The following is a 21399-nucleotide window of genomic DNA, read 5'->3' as shown; positions in this document are numbered from 1 at the left end:
CATCGTGCGCCTCGTCTGTATCCGTTGCAGCGTCAAGCGTGCTCGTGCTCGTGGCATTCTCCATTTTGGACCGGCTCCCCTCGCCATCGACGACGACCCAGCCGGAGCCGTCACCGCCGTCAGTCAGCTCGCTCACGCACACCAAGTAACGGCGAGGCCACTCTCGAGTGACGCCATCAATCTGCGTTTGGATCGACGCCGAAGGCCTCGAGCAGGCAGTACGGATGGACCCCGGTCCTTCGGCCGCCCTCTCGACTTCCAACCGTCCCCCACCCTGCACGCCGGGAGGCAAGCAGCGAGGAAAGGCCCTGCGGCCGCCGGTAGTTGCTGTCGACGAAGCATGGCATGACATTTTTTACCTTGCATGCACGCTAGCTCCGACGTAGTCCAAGACAATTAAATGGCTCACGCTCACGCGGCCGTCCATCGTGGCCTGTCTCGGATCGTTATCGGTACCATGCAATTCGGCCGTTGCGATGACACCTAGGTGGAGGCAATACAAGTACGATGCATACCTTGCGACGGCACCATCGTCCGTATCCGCATCGGCACCAGCCTGTGCTAACCCCATCGGTTCCCTTCGATCCGACAACCTCGACAGGCCGCATCGTCAAGCCAAGCCATGAGAAGACTGGCGGCCACATCCGCCAAGGTCTCTAGCCGACTACGGTGAATTGGAGCGCAACGGCTGTCTCTCGCGCAAGACAGCGACTAACACTGGGCGTTTGTCGTGCGAACAAGTGAGAGCATGAGAGAGCGAGCGACAGTAACGGAGAGGGGGTCGGGGAGAGAGAAAGTGAGAGCGAGTGAGCGAGAGAACAAGGGAGGAGAAGTCGACCAAGCGTCGACGAACTCAGTTCATGCTGTCGTCCGTCCGTCCGCCCGTCCTTTTCCTTCGACGCACCGCGATGGACGTGTGTCGACTGGCAACGGGCATGCCCGCTCCCGCCGTTGCCTGCTCCGAACCGTTCATCCCCATCGCCGCAGCCGATGAGGGCCGAGGGAGGAGCCCAGAGACATGGTACTGACCACATGCATGGGCATGCATCGGTAGCGCCCTTCAATTCCCACACCAAACTTGCCTCCGGGGAACGGGGCTAACGCGTCTCAGGAGACAGCCAACGGCGAGTACGCTTCCTGCGCCTCGGCCTGTCCACGTGTACGGGCCCTCGAACGGCGGCAGGAATGCGGCCATCGGCCTGCCATGGACGAGTCCGACGTTCCCGAACGCGTGTGGATGGATGGCCTGATTCGATGCCCCTCCTGCATCGCGCCGTGGTCGACGGGGGCCTGCATCATGGTGGAGGATGGATGCATGTGTCGAGGGATGAATCGATGGGGCCCGTCCATGGCCTGCGGGAATCCCGTCGGTATATCTCGCCCTCGTACCGGACTCGACGACGGCCGAGTGGTTCGCTGCCTCGTACTGTCCCGTCCCGGTCCATGCTGCCTTGCGAGGGAACAAAATGGGCCAAGCGAACATGAACCATGTCAAGATCGCCGTCATTGGCATCGGTATGTTGCTTCGACGCGTCGACGACTCGGCCCCGCGCTGATCCAAACACCCCGCAGGCCCTGCCGGCTTAACGGCGTTGAAGGCGCTCCGCGAAGAAGGCTTCGACGCCGTCGGCTTCGAGCGACGAGATAGGGTCGGCGGGCTGTGGTCCTTTAATCCGGATACAAGCTACACCTCTGTTTTGGAGGGAACCGTGTCCAACATCAGCAAGTTCGTCGTAAGTTGCCGTCCCCGTCCATCCATCGTCATGAAGGTCCGCTCATGAGGAACGGCGAGTCCGATCCAGTCAGGCTTCAGTGACTTTCCCATTCCCGACGGTAAGTGCGCTCGCTTCCTCGTGAATGAAGCCTGCTCGGGCGTCGTCGAACGAGCACTGATAGGCACGTGGCAGACTATCCAGCCTATCTCTCGGGCGCAGAAGTCGCCAAGTACTTCCGGGCGTACGCGAAGCACTTCGATCTCGAGAAGCACGTACGCTTCAACACCTCCGTCACCGCCGTTCTTCGGCACGAACACGATGGAGGATGGAACGTCCATATCACGGGCCCCGACGGGGACACGTCGGTCCTCTTCTTCGACAAGGTCGTCTTCGGCACCGGGTCCGAATCCGTCGCCAAGTGGCCTTCGATGCCGGGGAAGGAAAAGTTCAAAGGAATGATCCTTCACGGACAAAGCTACAGGAAGTATGTGTTTCCCTTCGTCCACGGATGCTGGGCCTGACGTTGGCCAAAGTCCAGAGCAGTTCCGAGGGAAGAGAGTCTTGGTCGTCGGCATCGGCAACACGGCCTGTGAGGTGTCCCTGAGCCTCACCAAGCACGCCTCGGGTGTCTACCAGGCCTATCGCCGCGGACGCATGATCGTCTCGCGCTATCTCGACGACGGCACCCCGACCGACAGCACAATTCCTTGGCCGATGCTCCGACTGAAATATCTCCTCGACGACAAGGTGCCGTGGCTCGTCAACCCCCTCGTCGACAAGTTCATGGTTCGGAAGATGATCGCCGACGCCTCCCGCGAGGACCCGTCGGACGGCCGTCTATCCCGCCGTGAGAGGCGGCGGCTGGCGAAGCGCAAGGCGACGAAGGAGTGGCGGCTGACGCCCTGCCCGAGCATGGCGCACGAAAACCCGGCGGTGCAGGAACACTTTCTGCCCGCGCTCCTGTCGGGCGAGATAACCCCGGTTCGGGGGTTCAAGGATTTCGTCGGCAGCGACAAGGTCCTCCTCGACGGAGGCTCCATCGTCGAGGTGGACGCCGTCATCTTCTGCACCGGCTACACCCTCGATTGGAGCATCATGCCCGAGCTGGACATGGATGGCGCCTGCGACATGGCTTCGACGACGGCCGGCGAGGTGGAGGAGCAGAGGAGAGCGAGGGCTCGTGATGAGGATCCCGCCGCTCCGCCAAAGGGAAAAGAACAACCGCATCTGCCGCGGCTCTATCAGCTTGTATTCCCGCCCCGGTACGCCTCATCCGTCGCCTTCCTGAGCTGTTTGTCGCCGCAGGAGAGCGTCTGGTGCGTCTGCGAGCTCGCCTCGGTCGCCATCGGTCAAATCTGGGCGGCCGAGACGGCGAGAGACATGCCGCTCGAGCAACCCCCGGCCGGCTACAGGAAGCCAGCGCTGCTCCCGTCCGTCGAGGAGATGAACGATCAGGTCGACCAGTACCACGCTTGGTGGCGGAAGCAGTGGAGACAAGACTCGTCGGTGCGCCAGGGGCTCGTTCGGTCCTATCCGTTCTACAAGTTTATGCATTCCATGGCGGGAACGGGCATGTACGACAATCTCGACCACCCGTTCACCGGCCGGGGCTGGTCGCTTCGGTGGAAGGACAAGGACGTGTACAGGTGGATGTCCAAGGGCCCGATGAACGGCTACGCCTGGCGTCTGTTTGACACCAACCCGCGGCGAATCCCGGGATGCGGCCGAAAGGCGTGGCCGGGGGCGAGAGAGGCCATGCACGAGGCGGTATGTTTGATTGCTTTTCCTTCCCGCCACCGTCATCAGCAGCGTTTCCCGAGCAGGCACGGACTGACGCGGGGCAGTACGAAACCTTCCAGAGCTACAGGAGCAACATGAAGGATGAGGAGCGGCGAAGAAAGGTTCTATTCGAGGACGATGCCAAGGGTACCAGCGTCCTGACCGTCGCGGCCGTGGAGAAGGGGGAAGGCGGGTTGGAGCGACAGCCCAGCGTGCACATCCCACCACCCTGACCAAGGTGCCCTGCCCTCCGAATCGTAGCACTCGCCCACGCTTGGGTTTCTGAGCCATACGAGCTCCCGGGAGCACATGGAAAGGTGCCGAAAGATGTGGATAAGATCTCATGTACATGTATATGCTGCAGCCGGGGCCCACGACGAGAAATCGAGCCATCGTTTAGGGTGGACAATGTTCATATTCTCTTGCCTCTTCGCCTTACGCCGTCTGCTGATCGCCTCCTGCCATCACGCTCGGGACACGGCAGCGGCAGCAAACACTAATTCCCATGCGCTTTTCTCGAAATTACATGAAGGTGCCGCCGGCCCGGTTTCATGCCGCGTGGTGCTTCGGTTGGCCAAAGGGGGTCGGGGCGGCGACCCATGCCTTGGCGTCCTCAAGTGCCCCAAACTGGGTGCTCGCGTACCCGTCCCCGTCACGGCATGCCGGCGAGGCCGCGGCGCATGTGCAAGTGTGTGTCGGCCTCGGCGTCGACAGCGGCGTCGGCGCCGCGGCCGTCATGTTGGAGGAGCCGTCGTTCGCTGGCGGCGGCTGGAAAGGCTGATCGGGAACGGCCATGGCGGGGCCGAAAGCGGGCGCGGACCAGGGGCCCGCCTCGCCCACGTGGAAGCCGTATCGCGGCGCGGCGGGGGCGCATTGGCCGAGGGAGCTGCGTGCGCTCGGCGGGGGCGGGGGCGCCGTCGGAGGTTCGGGGTAGAAGCCGGTTCCGGCGCGGGCGTCGTATTCGTAGACGGGAGAAGCGTCGAGGGCCGTCGGGAAGGTGCAGGCGGCGTCGAAGGGTGCCGTGGCGGCCATGGCGTGCGCGACGGCGAGATCGGACGGCGCGTAGGCGGGCGCGAGCTTGCCGGCCGACAGATACTCTCGTAACCTCGCCAGCTCCTCCTCCAGCACGCCGTTGCGGCGGCAGAGCTCCCGCACGGTATCCTCGTTGCTCGCGCCGGGCTTGGCCGCCATGACGACGCGGAGCTCGCGGATCTCCTTCTCGAGCCGCTCGATGTGGTCGCGGGTCCGGGAGCGGATGGCACGCTGGGCTTCGCGATCCTGCATGCGCTTTCGTGCGAGCTGGGCCGGCGTCATGGTGGAGACGGTCCGCGAGGCTAGCGCGGCGAGTCTTGGTCAGCGTCCGTCGGAAGGGGGGGGGAGGGGAGGGTTGGTCGGAGGACGAACGGCGGGGCTTGGGCGTCCTGGTTGACGGCGTCGTCGTGGGCGGCGACGGGCTGCCGGGGCGGCCCATGGTCCTGGACGGTGCTGGTGCGTTCGTCGTGGCGATGGCGGCCCGCCTCTGCGCGTCGTGGGCGACGTCGAGGCGGTACGACGGGTGGTGCGTTGGAGGCCCGGAAGACAGCGAGGGGCAGGCGACGACGGAAGCCATGACGGGACCGAGAGCCCACGCCGGGCAGCACAAGGGGGGGGACGGCGAGCGAGGCAGGTTTATATAAATCGTGACTCGGCGGGCGAGCGCGACGGCGGGCAGGCTGTGCGGCGGGCCAGCATCGTTGGTTGCCGTCGGTGTGCGGTCGCGGCGACGATGATGTAACTTGGTCGCACGTGTGAAGGGCCGGCGCCTCGTCGGGAAGCAGAGGGAGCGCATTCCCCCGGCATGCCAGTTCGCGCAGTTCAGGGGACCGAGAGCGGCTGGGGTGCCGCAGGCGTCGGCAGGGGTGTCCCACGTTGCGGCTTGGGACGGGGGGAGGGAAAATGTGAGATGTCAGAATCATATGTGAGATGTCCCGATCTTGACATCACAAGCGACTCCAGGCGTGGATAGCCGCGGGGAGGCCGAAACATCGCTTTGATCGTACATCTGGCCACGAGGCTTGGATTGGTCTCGACTCGACGTGACGAACGGCATGGGATTCGACGATGCTGCATCGGCCGTCCTCGACGGGTGGCGGCTGGTCCGTCGTCGCTGTCAACGTCGACAGCAGCGGAGGTAGATGGACCATGGATGCGGCGCATGGACACGGTGCATGGATACGAAGAGGTGGTAGGTGACGATGGGAGGAAGAGAGGGGGGAGGACGAGAGGGGAGGACGAGAGGGGGGGGGGGAGAAGAGAGAGGAGGAAGAGATTGGAGGACGAGAGGGGAGGAAGCCATTCCACGTACTCGGCACGGCCAGGGAAGTGGCCACCCAGATGGAAGAATTTGGCAGGCTCCATGGATATGGATGGGAAGCGGCCACCCAGCTCTGGAGGCCCAAGGCAGGCGGCGACCGACATATCTCCTTCCTGCGAGGCGAGAACGTGGTGTGATGGGCACGCCGTAGACGAGCGGTCGACCAATGACCTCGACGCCCTGCTCGCCAAGGCGCAAGAAGATGAAGATGATGGGTTGCCTCGCGCGAGCGCCGCCCGTACGTGCATGTACAGCCAGAGTATCGGTACCTGTGCTCCCGGTGAGCGGCCTGCTCCCCCCGCTCCCCCGCTGGCACTGGCTGGGTGGTTCGTTTGCACGAGCACTCCGTACTAACATGAGTACCCCGTACAGCGCCCTGTATTCCTCCGTGCGGCACTCTGCACCCCGCCTGGAATTTACCGTCCGATGCAACTGCTCTGTCCGGCTGGCACGAAGGCACCAACAAACCTAGGTACTAGCCCCGATGCTTAGTTGCCTACTAGGTACCTAAGCTAAGACTTGACCTAGGTTCTCACCTTGGTACATGTCGGTTCTCACCTAGGTCCTAGCTCAGGTACGAACCTAGTGCCCTGGCCGTCGAGTAGGTACCAAGTGGTGGTGGGAGCATCATTCGTACTTGATGTGCCGATGAGGGTAGAACGTACTGGTACATGGAGTACCTACGACTGCACAGCTACCTCGGCGCACGGTACCAGGTACCTGGCCGCGCATGTACCGGACACACGTGCACCGGTGTTGCGGCGCGGCGGCGCACGTGTATACGGTACAGTTGCAGGTGCTCTCAGCGTCGCGGGAGATGTAGCGAGTACCTGGTGTTCCGTACCGCAGGCCTAGGCGACGTGCGCCCAAATGATTCCACCATCACGCAAGGCATGGCGCAAGCAAGCGAACGGGACAGCGGGCCCAGGCCCGGCTAGGTTAGCACGGCTCGATGGCGGCTGTTTCGTGCCGGCGCTTACGTGCAGGTGTGGAGGCGGAGGACGATGCAGATAATTACAGCACCTTCTGCACCGCAATCCCAGCATTCTCGCCGCAGTGCCTGTTCACCGCAGTGCCTGTTCGCCGCAGTACCCGTTCGCCGCAGTGCCTGTTCGCCGCAGTGCCTGTTCGCCGCGGTGCCTGTTCGCCACAGTGCCTGTTCGCCGCAGTACCTATTCGCCGCACGTACTTGTTTGTCGCATGTAGTTGTTGCGTAGGCAGGCTCTCATGCGGCGGCTCGCACGCCCGTGGGAGGTGTGACGCATAGTCCACGTCGCTTCGTCCTTGTCGACAGATAGGCGCCCGCCACCGATCGACGAGCCCAGCGCACTGCTGGCCGGCGGACCGGGGTGCTCGGAGGGTTCGAGAGGGAGGGGCGATGGCATGCATTCGTCGGGACGGACAATTTCAGCGCACAGTTTCAGCTCAAGAATGCCTCCTCCCGGCTCGTGCGCGCGTGCGGTGCGGTGCGGTGCCATGCGGTGCCATGCGGTGCCATGCGGTGCCATGCGGTGCGGTGCAGCCGACTGCGCGTGGAAAAAGCAGCGACGCCGGAAGCTGCACGGGACGTGGCCGAGGAGATGCCATGTCGTGCCTCCACGGCCGAGACCAGAGGCGCGGGACGTTCAGCAGCTCGCAGCGATGCTGCCGCAGGCACACCGAGCACCGAGTGCGGCGGTGCGAGTACGGAGTAGTGCCGAGCACTCGCACCTCGGCGCTCCGTACTCGTGCCCGCCTGCGCACCTGGGTACCGTCGCACCCGCAATCCGCCGTGCGCTGTGGTCTGATTGAGGCGCCAGCGACCGCTGCTGGGCGGCCCTCCGCTCCGCTCCGTTGCGTCGTCGCCGCCCAGCCCACGACGCACGTGCGGGTACGGGGTGGCAGCCTCTCGCGAGATTTTCCCCGTCTCCCGTCATTCCCATCCCTGCTCCTGGCCCAGCGTCGCCCGTCCGGGGGGCTGTCCATCGTCGCAGCCTGGCGCAAGGGACGGCACGGCCGAGGCGGCACCCTCTCCAGGGCAGCTCTCCGGCGAGCGAGCTTCGCGGGGCAGGGGTCGAGCGGCGACGCCGAGACGGCGAGGCGCAGCGCGCGCATGCCTGGAGCGACAGCGCATGCTGGTACCTAAAGTACACCTGCTTGGGAGGGCCGGTGAGCAGCAGCACCAAGCCGACGACGCACCTAGCACTCGGCATCCTCCGTGCTGCAGGCGCCGACGCCGACGCATGCCTGCGCACCATCAAGCCGCATGCTCCCTGATGGGCTCACAATTCTCGGGTTTTTATTTCGTTCCTTTCTTTTTTTCCGGCTCGCCTCGCCGCCGCGATGTGGTCTTTGTCCTTTGCGCGCTCCATGCTGGTAGGGTGACCTCCCGTGACGGCCCAGCAGGGACGCGTACGGACCTGTTGGGGGAAATATACTTACTCCGTAAGTACAGTACTTGGTTGGCACGTACCGAGTACCAACAACCCTGGAACTCGAGCGTACCTAGCCTGGCGGTACGGAGTGCTTACGGCGTAACAGCACAGCACCCCCCTCCCGTAGTGACATGGAAATTAGGGAGCTCGCCGCTATGAACCCAACTGTCGTCGTGGCGCCCGTCGCGCCCGTCGCGCCGTCGTCGCCGTGGCCGAGGCCGAAGCCCTCAACGGCCGATGGCAACGTTGCCCCTTCGCTCCACCCCTTTCGCCGCGTGCCTACGAAGCGACGGAGGCCGTCGGCGCATCCTGCCAACGCCCCTCTGGCATGCATCCTTGTGCCGGCCGCTGAGGAACGCCATGCCACCCACGGTGGTCGACGACTCGTCACGCCCCAGGTAGCCCCAGCTCGCCCGGGAAGGCCCGCCACCCGGTGAGACAGGTTGCACGTCGGCTGCGTCCCTGGGCCCGCCGGCCGTGTCCCCTGTCCTCCGGGGGGGGGGGGGGGGTTGGGAGGGGGCGTCGAATGAAGGACCTGCGCTCCTCTGGCTGGACGAACCCCGGCAACGTTTTCGTCCAGGGCGCGTCGTCTGCGTCGACGGATACGGAGCCGGGCGAGCTCATCGGGACCCGATTGGCAACCCGACGCCATCCATCCACGTCATTGTCTCTCGACAGCGCGGCTTTTGACTCGCCGGGGACCACCTGGCGTAGCCGGCACAACTGGCTGGCTGCCGAGCATTCCTCCCTCCGTCCGTCCACCCGCATATGACCCGCCGCTGGCTGGCCTGCCTGTCCGTCCGTCCACGATCCACCCATACCGTCTTGGGCCGAACTTGTTCCGCCTGGACTTCCCCATTCGGATTGGCGCCCTTTTATCCCTTTGAGGAAATGCCCCGGGCTGCGGAGCCGGGTGCCGGAACGCGGCCCCTCCGCCTCCGCAATGCGCTCTCCACCTTGCGCTGCCCACCTTTGCACAGTAATACTCTCCACTCCACGTTGAACTCTCCACTCCACGATGAACTCTCCACCTCCACGATGAACTCTCCATCGCCACCTGAACCCTCGGCCTCCCAACTCCTCCTCGACCATGAAGCCTCGACCTTGACGTCTCGACCTTGAAGCCTCGACCTTGACGTCTCGACCTTGAAGCCTCGACCTTGACGTCTCGACCTTGAAGCCTCGACCTTGACGTCTCGACCTTCAAGCCTCGACCTTCAACTCTCCAACTTGAACCCTCAAAATTGAGCACTCAAACTTTGAAATCTCGACCTTGGACCCTCGACCCTGAATCCCCTCGACCTTGAACCCTCGGCCTCCCTTTGACCCTACGCCTTGAGCCCTCCAACTTGAACCCCCTCCTGCTCCGTATCCGTCTCCCTCGTAGCGAGACCTGTTCGTATGCAGTATGTGCCCGTCCAACCCCCGGCGGACCGTTTTGCCCACGATGGGATGCGTGCTGTTTAATGCCGCGCCAAGTGGCATACACTGAACTTGACCGACGACGGCCCGTCCGTGTTGGTCCCAGATATTGCTCCTCATGCGCGCCTTGGCTCACGACCGCAGGGGTTGTCGTGGCCGAAAGAAGCGCCGCTCTCCACCAGGGGACCCCGACGACGCCGCGTCACACGGCCTCGTCGTTCGTCAACGCTTGCCTGTGCCGGTCCCGGGCCGGCGGCCGCGCGTTCCCGGCTCTCGCCGCCTCCGAGGCGCCGTTACGAGCCGTGGCGTAGACGGGACTGCCTCGCGTGCTCTCCGGCTGCCGCTTCGGCAGACGCCGTCGTCGCTGCCTGCCCCAGCCGGCGCTGCGGCTCAACGTCTGGCCGGCGTAGCCCTCGACCTCCTCCTCCTCCTCCTCCTCCTCCTCCTCCCCGGCGCCGTAGACAAACGGCTCCCGGCGTCGCAGCGGAATGTGGTTGTAGCGCCAGTCCCAGACGGCCGCGTACGAGGTCCTGTAGACGGCGAGCGCCGCGAGGGAGCCGATGGCGGAGCCGGCGACGATGTCGTAGCCGTTGTGTGCCGCGTCGATGGTGAGCGAGCAGGCCATGAGGAAGGCGACAAAGAGTGGCAGCAGCGTGAGGAGGAGCTTCCACCCGGCCGGCCTGTGGTCGGCCCAGACCTTGAGCTTGCCGTTGAGCCAGAGGAAGAGGAAGCCGAAGCCGGCAAAGGCCACCGTCGCGTGGCCGCTCGGGAAGGACGTCATGGCGTTCCTGAGCTTCGGACCGTCCGTTTGGGTGCAAATCTCCGTCGTGTACATGACGCGGCCGAAGCCGACGCCGTTGAGGCCCGTTCGGTTGGCCGAGCCGGCGAGCGAGAGGTCGGGCATGCAGACGTCGAGGAAGTAGGGCCTGAATCCGCCGATGAGAATCTTGGTGACGACCTGGACGAGCGTGGAGACGACGACGGCCCAGAGGGAGCCGACGACGGCGCTGCTTGCGTCCGACGCCGACCGGACGCGCACCTGCGCAAGCAGGTAGACGCCGATGGGCATCGCGATGGAGACGAAGCCCGAGAGCCACGAGGGGATGATCCAGCCGCGGTACGGGTACGCCCACTGCGGGTAGACGATGTCGCCCGAATCGCCAAATGTGACGGGGAACGTTCGCGTAAAGGGGAGGGGGGCGTAGTAGATCTGCCAAACAACAAACGAGTCAGCTGAAATGCATGTGCCTCTGCCACGGCTCCCGCTCCCGACTCCCGGGTCCCAACGCCCGTCACTGCTTCTGCGTCTGCTTCTGCTTCTGCGTCTGCTTCTGCTGCTGCTTCTATTTCTGCTGCTGCTTCTATTTCTGCTTCTGCTTCTGCTTCTGCTTCTGCTTCTGCTTCTGCATCTTTCCCTTTTGTACTTCACTCTCTGCCCAACGACGAAAAAAGAAAGGGGAAATTCGCACGCCAAAGGAAATGCCGGCGATGGCACTGATGAAAAGGCCATCGAGCCAGTTGAGGGCAATCCACTGCAGGGCAAACGTCCTGCAGACGAGGAGGATTGGCTTTCGGCGAGGGCCTGTCGGTTCTTGGCGGCCTTGCATCGTAGTCTCTCTCTCCATGGCAGGCGCAAACTGGGATGGCGGGCGATTCGTGTTGATGAAGAGTAAAGAATGGCCGACTGGGTTTGCCTCTTCATCGTCTTGGTGCTGGAGCACGTGCAGGCATACGCAGGAGAGAACTTTCCGACCTTGCCTTGACGTCATGTGACGGATCGGAAGGCAAATTCCCGATGCCGGCCGCTCTGAGAATGCCCGGTGCATGTACATGTACGAGCCTGCGCTGCCAACGAGACGGAAAATGCATCAGGCTTTAAGTACAAGTACATGCACATCGTCGCCACGGCGTACAGGAGGAGGCACCCAGTACTGCAGGCACTCCTCGACTTCCGTAGCTCTCAACAGCGTCTACGAGGCGTCGCGAGGTACCCGCTAACACGATCGTACCGATGGGGTACTCTCTCGCAGATGACAGGTACATGCAGTCCTGCGGCCACCGAGTTCCCAACTCCCAATCGTTGGGGCCGCGGCCAGGCCGGCTGGCCCGTGACGAGTCTTGCAGCGTGGGACCGGCCCGAATGGAAGTGCGCAAACGCCGCAGTCACCGTCCGTTACGCTCGCCACTACGCATACCTGCACGAGGGGGTAGGTGTAGGTAGGTGTAGGTAGGTGTAGGTAGGTGTAGGTGGGTGTAGGTGGGTGTAAGCAGAGGTAAGTGTAGGTGTAGGTGTAGGTGTGGGTGTAGGTGTAGGTGTAGGTGTAAGTGTAGGCTAGGTGTAGGTGTAGGTGTAGATGGAGGCACGTGTAGGTGTGGGAAGAGGATGGGGTAGGTGTACATACATGTAGGTGTAGATAAGAGGTAGATGTTCATCTTCACGGCACGGCACAATGGTGTGGCACGGAAACAGGCGGCAGGTCGAGAAAACAAGCATGCATTAAAGAGAGAGAAAGCTAGCAACACCGACGATGCGTGATCCTATGGCCTAGTGATAGTGGTGCAAAGAAGGAAGGAAAATGGATGAGGCACAAGGGGGCGACCGACGTCGCCTCCGAGCACGCGTCGCAAGCCAGCCGCTCCGGGAGATTTTCGTCCGTCGCACATCACAGCGCCGTGACGGCGACGCCGGCGAGCATCGCCGCCAGCATGTAGAAGCTAACGGCGAAGCCGCCGACGGAGAAGAGGCGGGCCATGGGGGCGCCGAGGACGGCGGGCGAGTCGCTGTCGCCGGTGCCGTTGGCTGCATTGGCCGCCTGCTTGTTGATGTCGGCCGCGTTGTTCAGCCTCGTGGTGCAGCTGCTGTCCTGGGCGGCCGCCTGGACGACGGCCTGGCCCTTGAAGTCGCAGGCCGACGAGGACATGCTCTGCTTCTGGTAGTAGGCGTCGAGCACGTAGTTGAGCTTCTGGGCGTCGGTGCACATGCTGTAGGCGCCGTACACGCCCGTCGAGGCGTTGCCCTTGATGGCGGTGCAGATCTCGGGATCGGCGCCGCAGATGAAGCCGAAGATGGCGCCGAAGCTCTTCTCGCCGAGGTTCTTGGACTTGACGCAGGAGCGCGACTTGGACATGCAGTCGCAGAGGGCGACGTCGGGCGTCGGCGGCAGCTTCTTGCCGCTGGCCTTCCACGTGTCCGAGAGGGTGGGGCAGTTGGCGGGCTTGTTGCTCGACGTGTACGAGTCGCGGTCGACGGCCTTGGGGTCGGCCTTGTTGACCTGCGTCTTGAGGGCGCTAAAGTCCTTCTGCTTGGTCGCCTTGCCGTCGCTGCCAACCTTGACGACACCTGGCGGAAAAATCCATGTCAGCGGGCCCGTTCACCATGCGTTCCTGGCGTCCGAGGCAAGGGCATGACGCATCGGCGTCGAGATGGACGACGCGGCGGGCGCGGGACATGGGGCACGGCACACGGGGCACACGGGGGGCACGGGGGAGGCGGGGACGGGACGTACCGTAGTCGTTGGTCTCCTGGAAGTACATGTAGACGATGCCGCCGGAGAAGACGGGCGTCATGGCGTCCGAGTACAGGGCTTCGGTCTCCTGGAAGATGCGGTTCTCGGCGCCGTCGGGCAGGTTGCAGCCGTACTCGGCGAAGAAGACGGGCACCGAGTAGTTCTGGAAGAACTCGGTCTGCTTCGTGTAGCCCGACTTCTCCATGTCGCTCTCGCCGCACCACGAGTAGATGTTGTAGCCCCAGAAGTCGATGGAGTCGGTGGTGGGGCCGCAGTTGAAGTAGTCGGCAATCTCCTGACGAATGTCGACGTCGTCGTTGGCGGCGTAGCCGACGCCCATCCAGCGGTAGTTGCGGAACTTGATGTAGGCCTTGGTGTCGCGGACGGCCGCCTTGACGTAGGCCGACGCGTCCGTGTTGCTCCTGTTGTTGCTCACCTCGTTGCCGGCGAAGAAGCCGATGACGTTGGAGTACTTGGCGAGGTTGTCGACGACGCGCTGGTAGCGGTTGAAGAGCTCCGTGTTCCACTCGGGGTTGTCGCGGTTGATGGACAGGCCGGGCTCGCCGAGGTCCGAGATGACGTAGATGCCGGCGTCCTGCAGCAGCTTCATGCAGCCGTCGTGGTTCAACGTCGGGTCGATGGCGTAGGTGCGGATCGTGTTCGTGCCGAGCTCCTTGAGAAGAGGAACGTCGCGCTTGCAGGCGTTGGTGTCGGCCAAGGGGTCGACATAGGTCGCGTTTTCGTTGTTGTTGGTGGCGCCGGCCGCCGACGAGTCCTGCTGGTAGGCGACACCCTTCATGAAGAATTGGGTGCCGTTCTTGTAGAAGAACTTGGAACCCTGCGAGGAGGCGTGGGGCGTCAGCGGTCGTCTGCCGGCCAGCCATCTCGGGCGAGGGGAGGGAGGCTCGGGCGAGGGCCGCGGGCCGACGAGGGGACGAACGGACGAACCTTCATCTCGATGGGTTGCAGGTCGGCCATGACGCTCCCGGCCAGGGCGAGGAGCGCGAGGGACAGCTTGGTCAAGGCCATGATGGGTGGTGGCAAATTATGTAGGTGAAAATTTTTGTCGAGGGTGTCCTATCGTATCCTATCGTATCCTATCGGCCCCGGCGACGGTCGACGCGAGGCGAGAGGAGGAACGGAGGCGAAAGGGAGCTCGTAAATGGTCCACTGGTCCGACGAGGGCGGGCGTGGGCGCGTCTCGAGGTGGCAATGGAGGAAATATAAACGGGTAGGTTGAATGAGTGTCTGGAAAGGCGAGACAGGCGCTCGACCACTCTCGTGCAGGAGAAAAGGGAACGAGAAGGGGTAAGAAAAAGGAAATGAAACGGAAGGGGAGACGACAAAGGCAGTCGAGTTCCCGTGAGAGCGAGTGTGCTTCGGTCGAGCTGTAAGAGGGACGAGGAGAAAAAAGAGAGGAGGAGAGAGGAAGAAGAGGGCCCGAGGGAGGTTGATCGGGGGGACTTATGGCGGTGTCGGAGGGGTCCTGGCAGGACGGGCGAGCGCTGGACGGGTTGGACGGGACTGGCCTGGGACGGGGCTGGACAGGACACGACAGGCGGGCAGAACAGGCGTCGTCGCTAACACGAGACCCAAGAGCGACAATTGGAAGAGCTGGCGGTCGATGGAGCAGCCTTGGCAGGCCTGGCCCAAAGCCTCATATACCAGCGGCCGCTAGCACGGCGAGCCAGTGGCGAGCCGGCGAATGGAGGCCCCAGTTAAATCCGAGGCGCAGCAAGGCAAGGACGCAGCAGGCGCCTTCTGGTGGTACGATCCAATCAGACGGGACGGCCGCGCGACTCGGCGCACGGTGAGGGAAGTAGAGGCTATCAGGGGAGGCTCCTTTACGGTGCGTTCGGGGCCTCGCGCCGATGGCATATACCGGCTCCTCGCCCGAGACGTGCCCCGCGACGACACTGTGCCGCACGGTGCCGCCAGTGCGTGCACGCCGCGATCCCCCTCCCGCGGCCCCCTGAAAATCTGTTGCAGGCGAGCAACCCCTAAGGGGGGCCGCCTCCCCACCTCCTCGCTCGCGTCTCCCACCAGCGAGGCATCCCTCCACGGTCCACCGCACGGCGCGCAGCACACACTGTACGAGCACACCTCACCTAAGGACAAGTACCACTCGCGATCAAGGTACCGCACTTGCCTCACGACAGAGGTACCGACGGCACGTACCTCGAAGGCAAAAGATACCGCCATCCCCTCGACGGCCAAGGTACCGACCGCACTTTTCTCGACGGCCGAGGTACCGCACGCACCTCGAGGACGAAGGTACCGACAGCACGTACCTTGACGACAAAGATACCACGCGTCCCTTGACGACCCAAGTACCGACCGCACTCGGCGCGGCCTTGTGAGGGCAGAAAAGGACAGCTCGCAGGTACAACACTCGCAGGTACAGCACTCGCAGGTACAGCACTCGCAGGTACAGCACTCGCAGGTACAGCACTCGCAGGTACAGCACTCGCAGGTACAGCACTCGCAGGTGCCGCGTGCGAGCCATGTCCCTGCGCATGCTCGCAGGTGATACAGCACTCCGTATTCGTCAACAAACTCGCACATCGCTGGCCCATCGACGAGCGAGCTTCCGTGATTGCCGCGAGGTGCGGATACGAGGCCAAGTCCAAGTGCTAGCCAAGAATTGCAGTAGGTGTGCTGCCAGAGGTAATACCACTAAGTGCTAGCACAGCACAACAGGCATGCACACAACATGCACACAACCACGCGCTAGCGTCGCGATCCACCGCGGGCGTCGTCGCATCCGCACGTACTTGCTTAAAGTCCGGAGTACGGAGTACTGTAAGTACAACTACAGTACAACTACTCCGTACTCCGTATAGTAATACTTACAACGAATAGTAAGTACAGTACTTACTTACATGGGCTCTATAAGTGAAGTACTTAAGTACTTACATTCCAACACCCTTCCCGACAATTGGTCTCCGCTTCCAACCAGGCACTGCCATTGTTATTATTACCTGTCCTGGCACTCACTCGCACGTGCTGCACTCTTGCCTGCACGTCCGTCTCCCGACATCCGCCGTCGACAAGCAACTTGACGTCGTCGTCCATCCGTCACCATGCGGTGGCCAGTGGATGCCGCCTTGCCAGCCAGCGCTCACCCGGTGCTCCGTCGAGCCCTCCCAACGACGGGCGCTCGGCAGGACAAGTGGATGGGACTTGTACAAGCTCTACTGTACTTCGTACAATGCGTCGTAATCTTAATTGATCGCGTCGCCTCTGGGCAAACCTTGGCCGGCTTGGCTCCCATCTGCCCCCCACACAATGCTTCGTCATGGGCGCCGCCGTGTACACGGTGCGAATACAGTGCGCCTTCGCACAGCCCGAGGTGCCGCCTCGTGTCTCGACCTCCAATGCCCATCCGTCATCTCGTCTGAGTCCTGCTTCTTGCTTTTTCCGTCGTCGACCATTTCACCAACCGCCGTCCGTGGCTTCGAGGCCGAGTGCCCGTTCGCTTCGTCTCTCTCGCTTCTCGCATGCTCGCTGTCCAGGGTCGAGGAGGGACGTTCCGACAAGACTTTATTTCTCCCCGAGCCGCTCGTCGTCGGCCATTTGTCGCTGTGGGGGGTCGGTCGTACGACGAGCAAGGGGTGGCCGTCATCTGCGGCCATGTGACTTTTTCCCCAGCGCTTGCTTGGCCTGCGTCGGCGGCTCTGGCGTCCTTGCCTCGCGTATTATTATTACGCCGCCTCGACGTCCACTGGCCCAAGCCTTCTGGAACCCGGTGGAACAGGCATACCCACACCCACCTGCTGCAGGCGCAGCACTGTGCCGGCTCCGTACAGTACTGTACTTACTGGACGTGCATGACACGCCGCACACCAGCACCACCACTCGCACACTCGCACACTCGCACACTCGCACACTCGCACACATTTGCCCACCAGCCCACTCGCACCCACAACGCATCCGGCCCTTTGTGCCGCGTACCCGGGCTCGCCAGCCATCGCTCCCCGTCATTGTCGGGCCAAGTTTCACGCCGTGCTGCTGCGACATGTCGGGAAGGCTGCTGTGGCGGCGACTGATCGGGAAGGGTGCCGTGGCGACCAGTCGTGAAGGCTGCCGCCGTGTCGACGTGGCGACAAGCTGGCCGGCCTGTCCATCCATCTCGTGGCCGATCTCGCCATCAGCGGCCCCGGATCTTGGAGCGCAGACAGAGGCTGCCGATCCCGTACAGGACGTGATCCCAGATCTGGCACGTCTTGCGCCGCCTCGGCTCTCGTGAGGGCATGAGTATGTGTGCGGTCGAGTCATGCTGCTGTTGTTCGTCGCCGCTGCTGTTTCGTGCTTGTTTCATGCGCCGACGAGTCACCACTGGGTAGCACACAGGCTCGCACAGCATGATTTGCGTCGGGGCAATCAATGTTCAATTGTGCCATCTTCGAGACCGAGGCCGCCTTCATATGTGCAGAAACCTTTTGTCTTGAAGCATGTGCTCGACGCAAAGGCCATGGTCCGCCTCCGTAGGCCGAAGCGTCATCCGCATCTTCATGCGCAACCAGACAGCCCCATGACGACGAGCGAACGTGGCCGTCAATCACCCACTCCGTGGAGGTGGTGCAAATGCACCCGTCCTCCACGCTGAACGGCCCCATCAGGCGCACCGGCAAGCATGGGGGGCTCCCGTGCGGCCATCCCATGCTGCAGCCAGGCGGCCCACTGGCAGTGGTCTGGTTCATGGTTCACGCCGCACTGCACCCAGAGGCAAGGAGTGCCGGTGGTGACGAGTGCACTCTGGACCGTCCATGCTGGTCGACCCGGGAACGGAGTACTTGTGACAACGATACCTATCATTTACGGAGCCTTTATTTACGGAGCCATCATTTACGGAGCCATCATTTACGGAGCTATCATTTACGGAGCTATCATGCCGAGGCCAGCCGAGATGCGGCACATGCTAATACATGTAATTAGATGTAATTAATAATAATTACCCTTCGCAAAAGGTACCGTGGTACCCAGTGGTCCTACCGAGTGTACGGAAAAACCATGTACTAGATAGGTACCTTACCAAGCAGTGATGGTAATCTACGGAGTATCCCCTGCCATATAAACCTAGTCGTCGGGAATGACGGTCAACATCCGTGACCAGTTGTGGTGATTTGCCATTTCGAATGACCTTGCCCTGCTCCGTGACAAGTCGCATGATCATCGCCGTCGACCATCAAGGGCGGCAGATGATGAATTGCTAGTGAATCGGCACTTGCTCGATCCGTCCGTTCCGTGCGTGCATGTGCCGTCGCCAACCTGCCTGTTCCCCGTGGCCTGCACTGCACTGAGGCGATGCGCAGCGGCGCTGCGAGTATTACAGCATATTACAGGAGCGTACAGCTTAGTAGGGTAGCGCTGTGTTCCTGTACGAGCAGTGAATTCGCCGCACAACGTGGCTTCTTGAGGCCACATGTATCGCCACCGTGCCCAGCGCGGGTGCCCTAATTCCCAGCACATTGCACTCACGCGTAGGTGATGGTGGCGGTGCGGCGGGTGGCGTGGCCAGGTGGTGCTGTCACCAGTCTCTCTCTCTCTCTGCACCGCCCACGGTCTTGACTACTAGTGTCGCTGCCAAGTATTGCTGTGCCTGCGCAGCACAACTGCAACCACGTATTACTTACTCCGTACTTACTGTACTTACTCCGTACTGTAAGCACATGCATGTAGGTATTTACCTAGCACTCCGTACTGCCCTATTGCACCGACATCACGGCCACACCACCGCAACGTGGCACCGTCATCGTATGTGCCATGCTTACATTTGCGTCGGCTTGTGCACCAACAAGCTCTGGCGTGTCATGCAGCGATAGCTTCCCACGACGAGCAACCCGTGTCCCTTCTGTCGTGCCACTCCTGTGGCTTCGTCGCCGAGCCTCGGAGCCGTCTGCGTCGTGGTTGGTGTTTCGTCGAGGCCATGCGACGGCGATGCGAGTGACGTGCCTAGACCCCATACGTGCCAGTCATGGCTGATGGAGAGCGGCATCTCGGCCATGGGTGCATTGGCTCGACGGTATGGCGGTGCAGAGTTCATCGTTGGACTCGTCATGTAGCCAGCTTGTCCGCCCGCTTGACGCGTCGCCTTGGACAGACTCGCCTTGTAGTGGCTGCTTTGCGGCAGCGTCGTTGGTGTCCTTGACGGTCGAGTCCCACTGATGATGGAAAATGCCACTCAACATCGGCACAGCCGTCTCCGGGACGAGGGGCAAGCATCATTCTCGAAACAAAGTCGGCGGGCGCTCGGGTTGACCGCACGCAGCCCCCGTGCTCCGCGACTCCTCGTCAGGACCGGCACGCGGAACCCGAGGGCATCTCCGGTGCTTTCGACGGAACGCCGCGCTGCGCAATTTCTGGCCCAAGCACGAACTCGCCCATCCGTGGATGGGGGAATGCGGCGACCAGATTGATCGACGACGCCGGTACCGCACCGATGGTCATCCCCAGGCCCTGCAGAGGCCCGCGCCCGGCGGACACGACGGCATGGGCCGCACCGCAAGTCGGGTTGATGGCGGCCTCTCGTCGACGGCTCGACATTGTTCGGTCACGATGCCAACTGGAGGGGTCGAAAATTTGGCCGTGCGTGGGTTGATGCCTCCAGCCAGGCCAGGGTCCGTCGCCGTGTCGTTGGGAGGTGGCCGCCTACCTGCTGCCTGGCGCGCACCCACCAGGAGCGGCACCCAGCAGGGCAGCAGCAGAGCACGGCACCCAGCAGAGCACGGCACCCAGCAGAGCATGGCACCCACCAAAAAAGAACGGCACCCAGCAAAGCACGGCACCCAGCAGAGCAAGGCACCCAAAAGGCACTCACCAAGCAAAGGCACTCACCAAGCAAAGGCACTCAACAAGCACGGCACCTACCAAGCACGGCACCCGCCAAGCACGGCACCCGCCAGGCGCGCACCCACCGAGAACAGCAGCCCCCAGGCGTCAACCAACCCTCGACCAGCCAGCGCGCGGTGCTGGCACTGCCGGTCTAGGCACCAGCATTCGGTCGACCGACTTGCAGTATATCAACAACGGCTGCGGCCGCGAGAGCGCTGCATGCGTCACGCACATGTCCTCCTCATCCTCTTCACCAACGAGCCATGTCCGGCTCCGCAAGAACGGAGAAACTCGATCACGTGGCCATGAGCACGAACTTGCAGTAGGCTTCATTCTCCCTCCCACCAGGCGGGCGTGCTAACGTCGCCTGCAGCGGCACCTACCTCGCATTTCTCCTGCAAGCCTGCGCGTCGCTGTTTCAGCAAAGTCGACAGCGCTGGTCCCGGGCGTCATCGGCCGGCACAACCAACGCAACCCTCACGATGCCCGCAAACGACAGGCCAGCCGAAAACCTACCGGCGTCGCCTTCGAGGGCCGCGTCAAAGTCGAAGCGGCCGGAAACACCCCTGCGGGAACCGCCGCCGCCGCCGCCGACGACGACGACGACGACACCCTCGACGTCGAAAGCGACGAGCACAGGGCAGTACCCGGATCATGCTCCCGACGAGGATGAGATGGAGAGGCGGAGGCTGGGAGAAGCGCAGCCGCAGATGGTGCCGACCGAGGTCTTTTTAGACCGCTATTGTCTCGCGAGAGCCATGACGGCAACGATCGCTCGACGAGATTGAGCAGGGGGGATGCACCGCCTGCGAGCAAAGACGGTGCCCACGGTGCTAGTCCCTGCGGCGGGTGCAGGTGCTCGGTGCCATACTGTACTCTCCATCATCAAGGTAGTGCTCGTGGGGAAGAAGCGTGCCAGACGCCATGTACGTGCCGTGGACGCTGTGATTACGACGCAAGATTTTAGGTTTTCATGTGACGTGCTTTTGTCTTCGAAGCATGGACAAGATGCTATGTCACCAAGCTACCAAGTCACCGTCGCCTCGAGCGAGCCATTTATTCACAGGCAACAAGCTGACGTTGGAGGGGCCGAGCGAACGAGGTCACCGTGCCCGCACCAAACCACTAATTGCTAGTACCGGTAATGATAGTACGTAGGTGCTACGGGTACAGTAAGTAGTCCTAAGTCGTTGTATGCGACTGACTGTACGGGTGATGATGTGGTGACGGTTCGGGGGGAGCGCCGTGGAGGGGCTAACGGGAACCATTCCGCGGCAATTACCTTGTTTTGCTAGTGTGCCATTTTCATGTATTCCTTGTCACTGCATATGCATGCAACTACACGTATGCGTACTCCGTACTTGCAAGTCATACTG

At 62.5% G+C, this 21399-nt stretch overlaps 6 protein-coding genes across 6 annotated transcripts; 2 read left to right on the top strand and 4 right to left on the bottom strand.

Annotated features, from left to right (window-relative positions):
- Positions 1 to 1466: 1466 nt before the first annotated feature.
- DCS_04123 (Flavin monooxygenase-like protein) lies at positions 1467 to 3727 on the top strand (the record flags this gene model as incomplete). Its single annotated transcript, XM_040801435.1, has 6 exons — positions 1467 to 1515; positions 1573 to 1733; positions 1803 to 1833; positions 1908 to 2199; positions 2249 to 3482; positions 3560 to 3727. 6 exons carry the CDS (start codon positions 1467 to 1469, stop codon positions 3725 to 3727), a joined length of 1935 nt encoding a protein of 644 aa, XP_040656468.1.
- Positions 3728 to 4043: 316 nt separating this feature from the next.
- On the bottom strand, positions 4044 to 5449 carry DCS_04122 (uncharacterized protein; the record flags this gene model as incomplete). The annotated part of the gene is made up of 2 exons (XM_040801434.1): positions 4044 to 4842; positions 4899 to 5449. 2 exons carry the CDS (start codon positions 5447 to 5449, stop codon positions 4044 to 4046), a joined length of 1350 nt encoding a protein of 449 aa, XP_040656467.1.
- Positions 5450 to 9885: 4436 nt separating this feature from the next.
- DCS_04121 (uncharacterized protein) lies at positions 9886 to 11452 on the bottom strand (the record flags this gene model as incomplete). The annotated part of the gene is made up of 2 exons (XM_040801433.1): positions 9886 to 10893; positions 11153 to 11452. 2 exons carry the CDS (start codon positions 11450 to 11452, stop codon positions 9886 to 9888), a joined length of 1308 nt encoding a protein of 435 aa, XP_040656466.1.
- An 894-nt stretch (positions 11453 to 12346) lies between these two features.
- On the bottom strand, positions 12347 to 14218 carry DCS_04120 (beta-1,3-glucanosyltransferase; the record flags this gene model as incomplete). The annotated part of the gene is made up of 3 exons (XM_040801432.1): positions 12347 to 13023; positions 13190 to 14027; positions 14138 to 14218. The coding sequence occupies 3 exons, from the start codon at positions 14216 to 14218 to the stop codon at positions 12347 to 12349; spliced, it is 1596 nt and encodes a 531-aa protein (XP_040656465.1).
- A 4741-nt stretch (positions 14219 to 18959) lies between these two features.
- On the bottom strand, positions 18960 to 19196 carry DCS_04119 (uncharacterized protein; the record flags this gene model as incomplete). The annotated part of the gene is made up of 1 exon (XM_040801431.1): positions 18960 to 19196. One exon carries the CDS (start codon positions 19194 to 19196, stop codon positions 18960 to 18962), a length of 237 nt encoding a protein of 78 aa, XP_040656464.1.
- Positions 19197 to 19582: 386 nt separating this feature from the next.
- Positions 19583 to 20696, top strand: DCS_04118 (uncharacterized protein; the record flags this gene model as incomplete). Its single annotated transcript, XM_040801430.1, has 3 exons — positions 19583 to 19736; positions 19804 to 20345; positions 20397 to 20696. 3 exons carry the CDS (start codon positions 19583 to 19585, stop codon positions 20694 to 20696), a joined length of 996 nt encoding a protein of 331 aa, XP_040656463.1.
- Positions 20697 to 21399: the final 703 nt, after the last annotated feature.

Source organism: Drechmeria coniospora, chromosome 02, assembly GCF_001625195.1.
Source record: "Drechmeria coniospora strain ARSEF 6962 chromosome 02, whole genome shotgun sequence".
Lineage (NCBI taxonomy): Eukaryota > Fungi > Ascomycota > Sordariomycetes > Hypocreales > Ophiocordycipitaceae > Drechmeria > Drechmeria coniospora.
The sequence above is the reverse complement of the archived record's forward strand: the minus strand, read 5'-3'. Positions and strand labels throughout refer to the sequence as shown.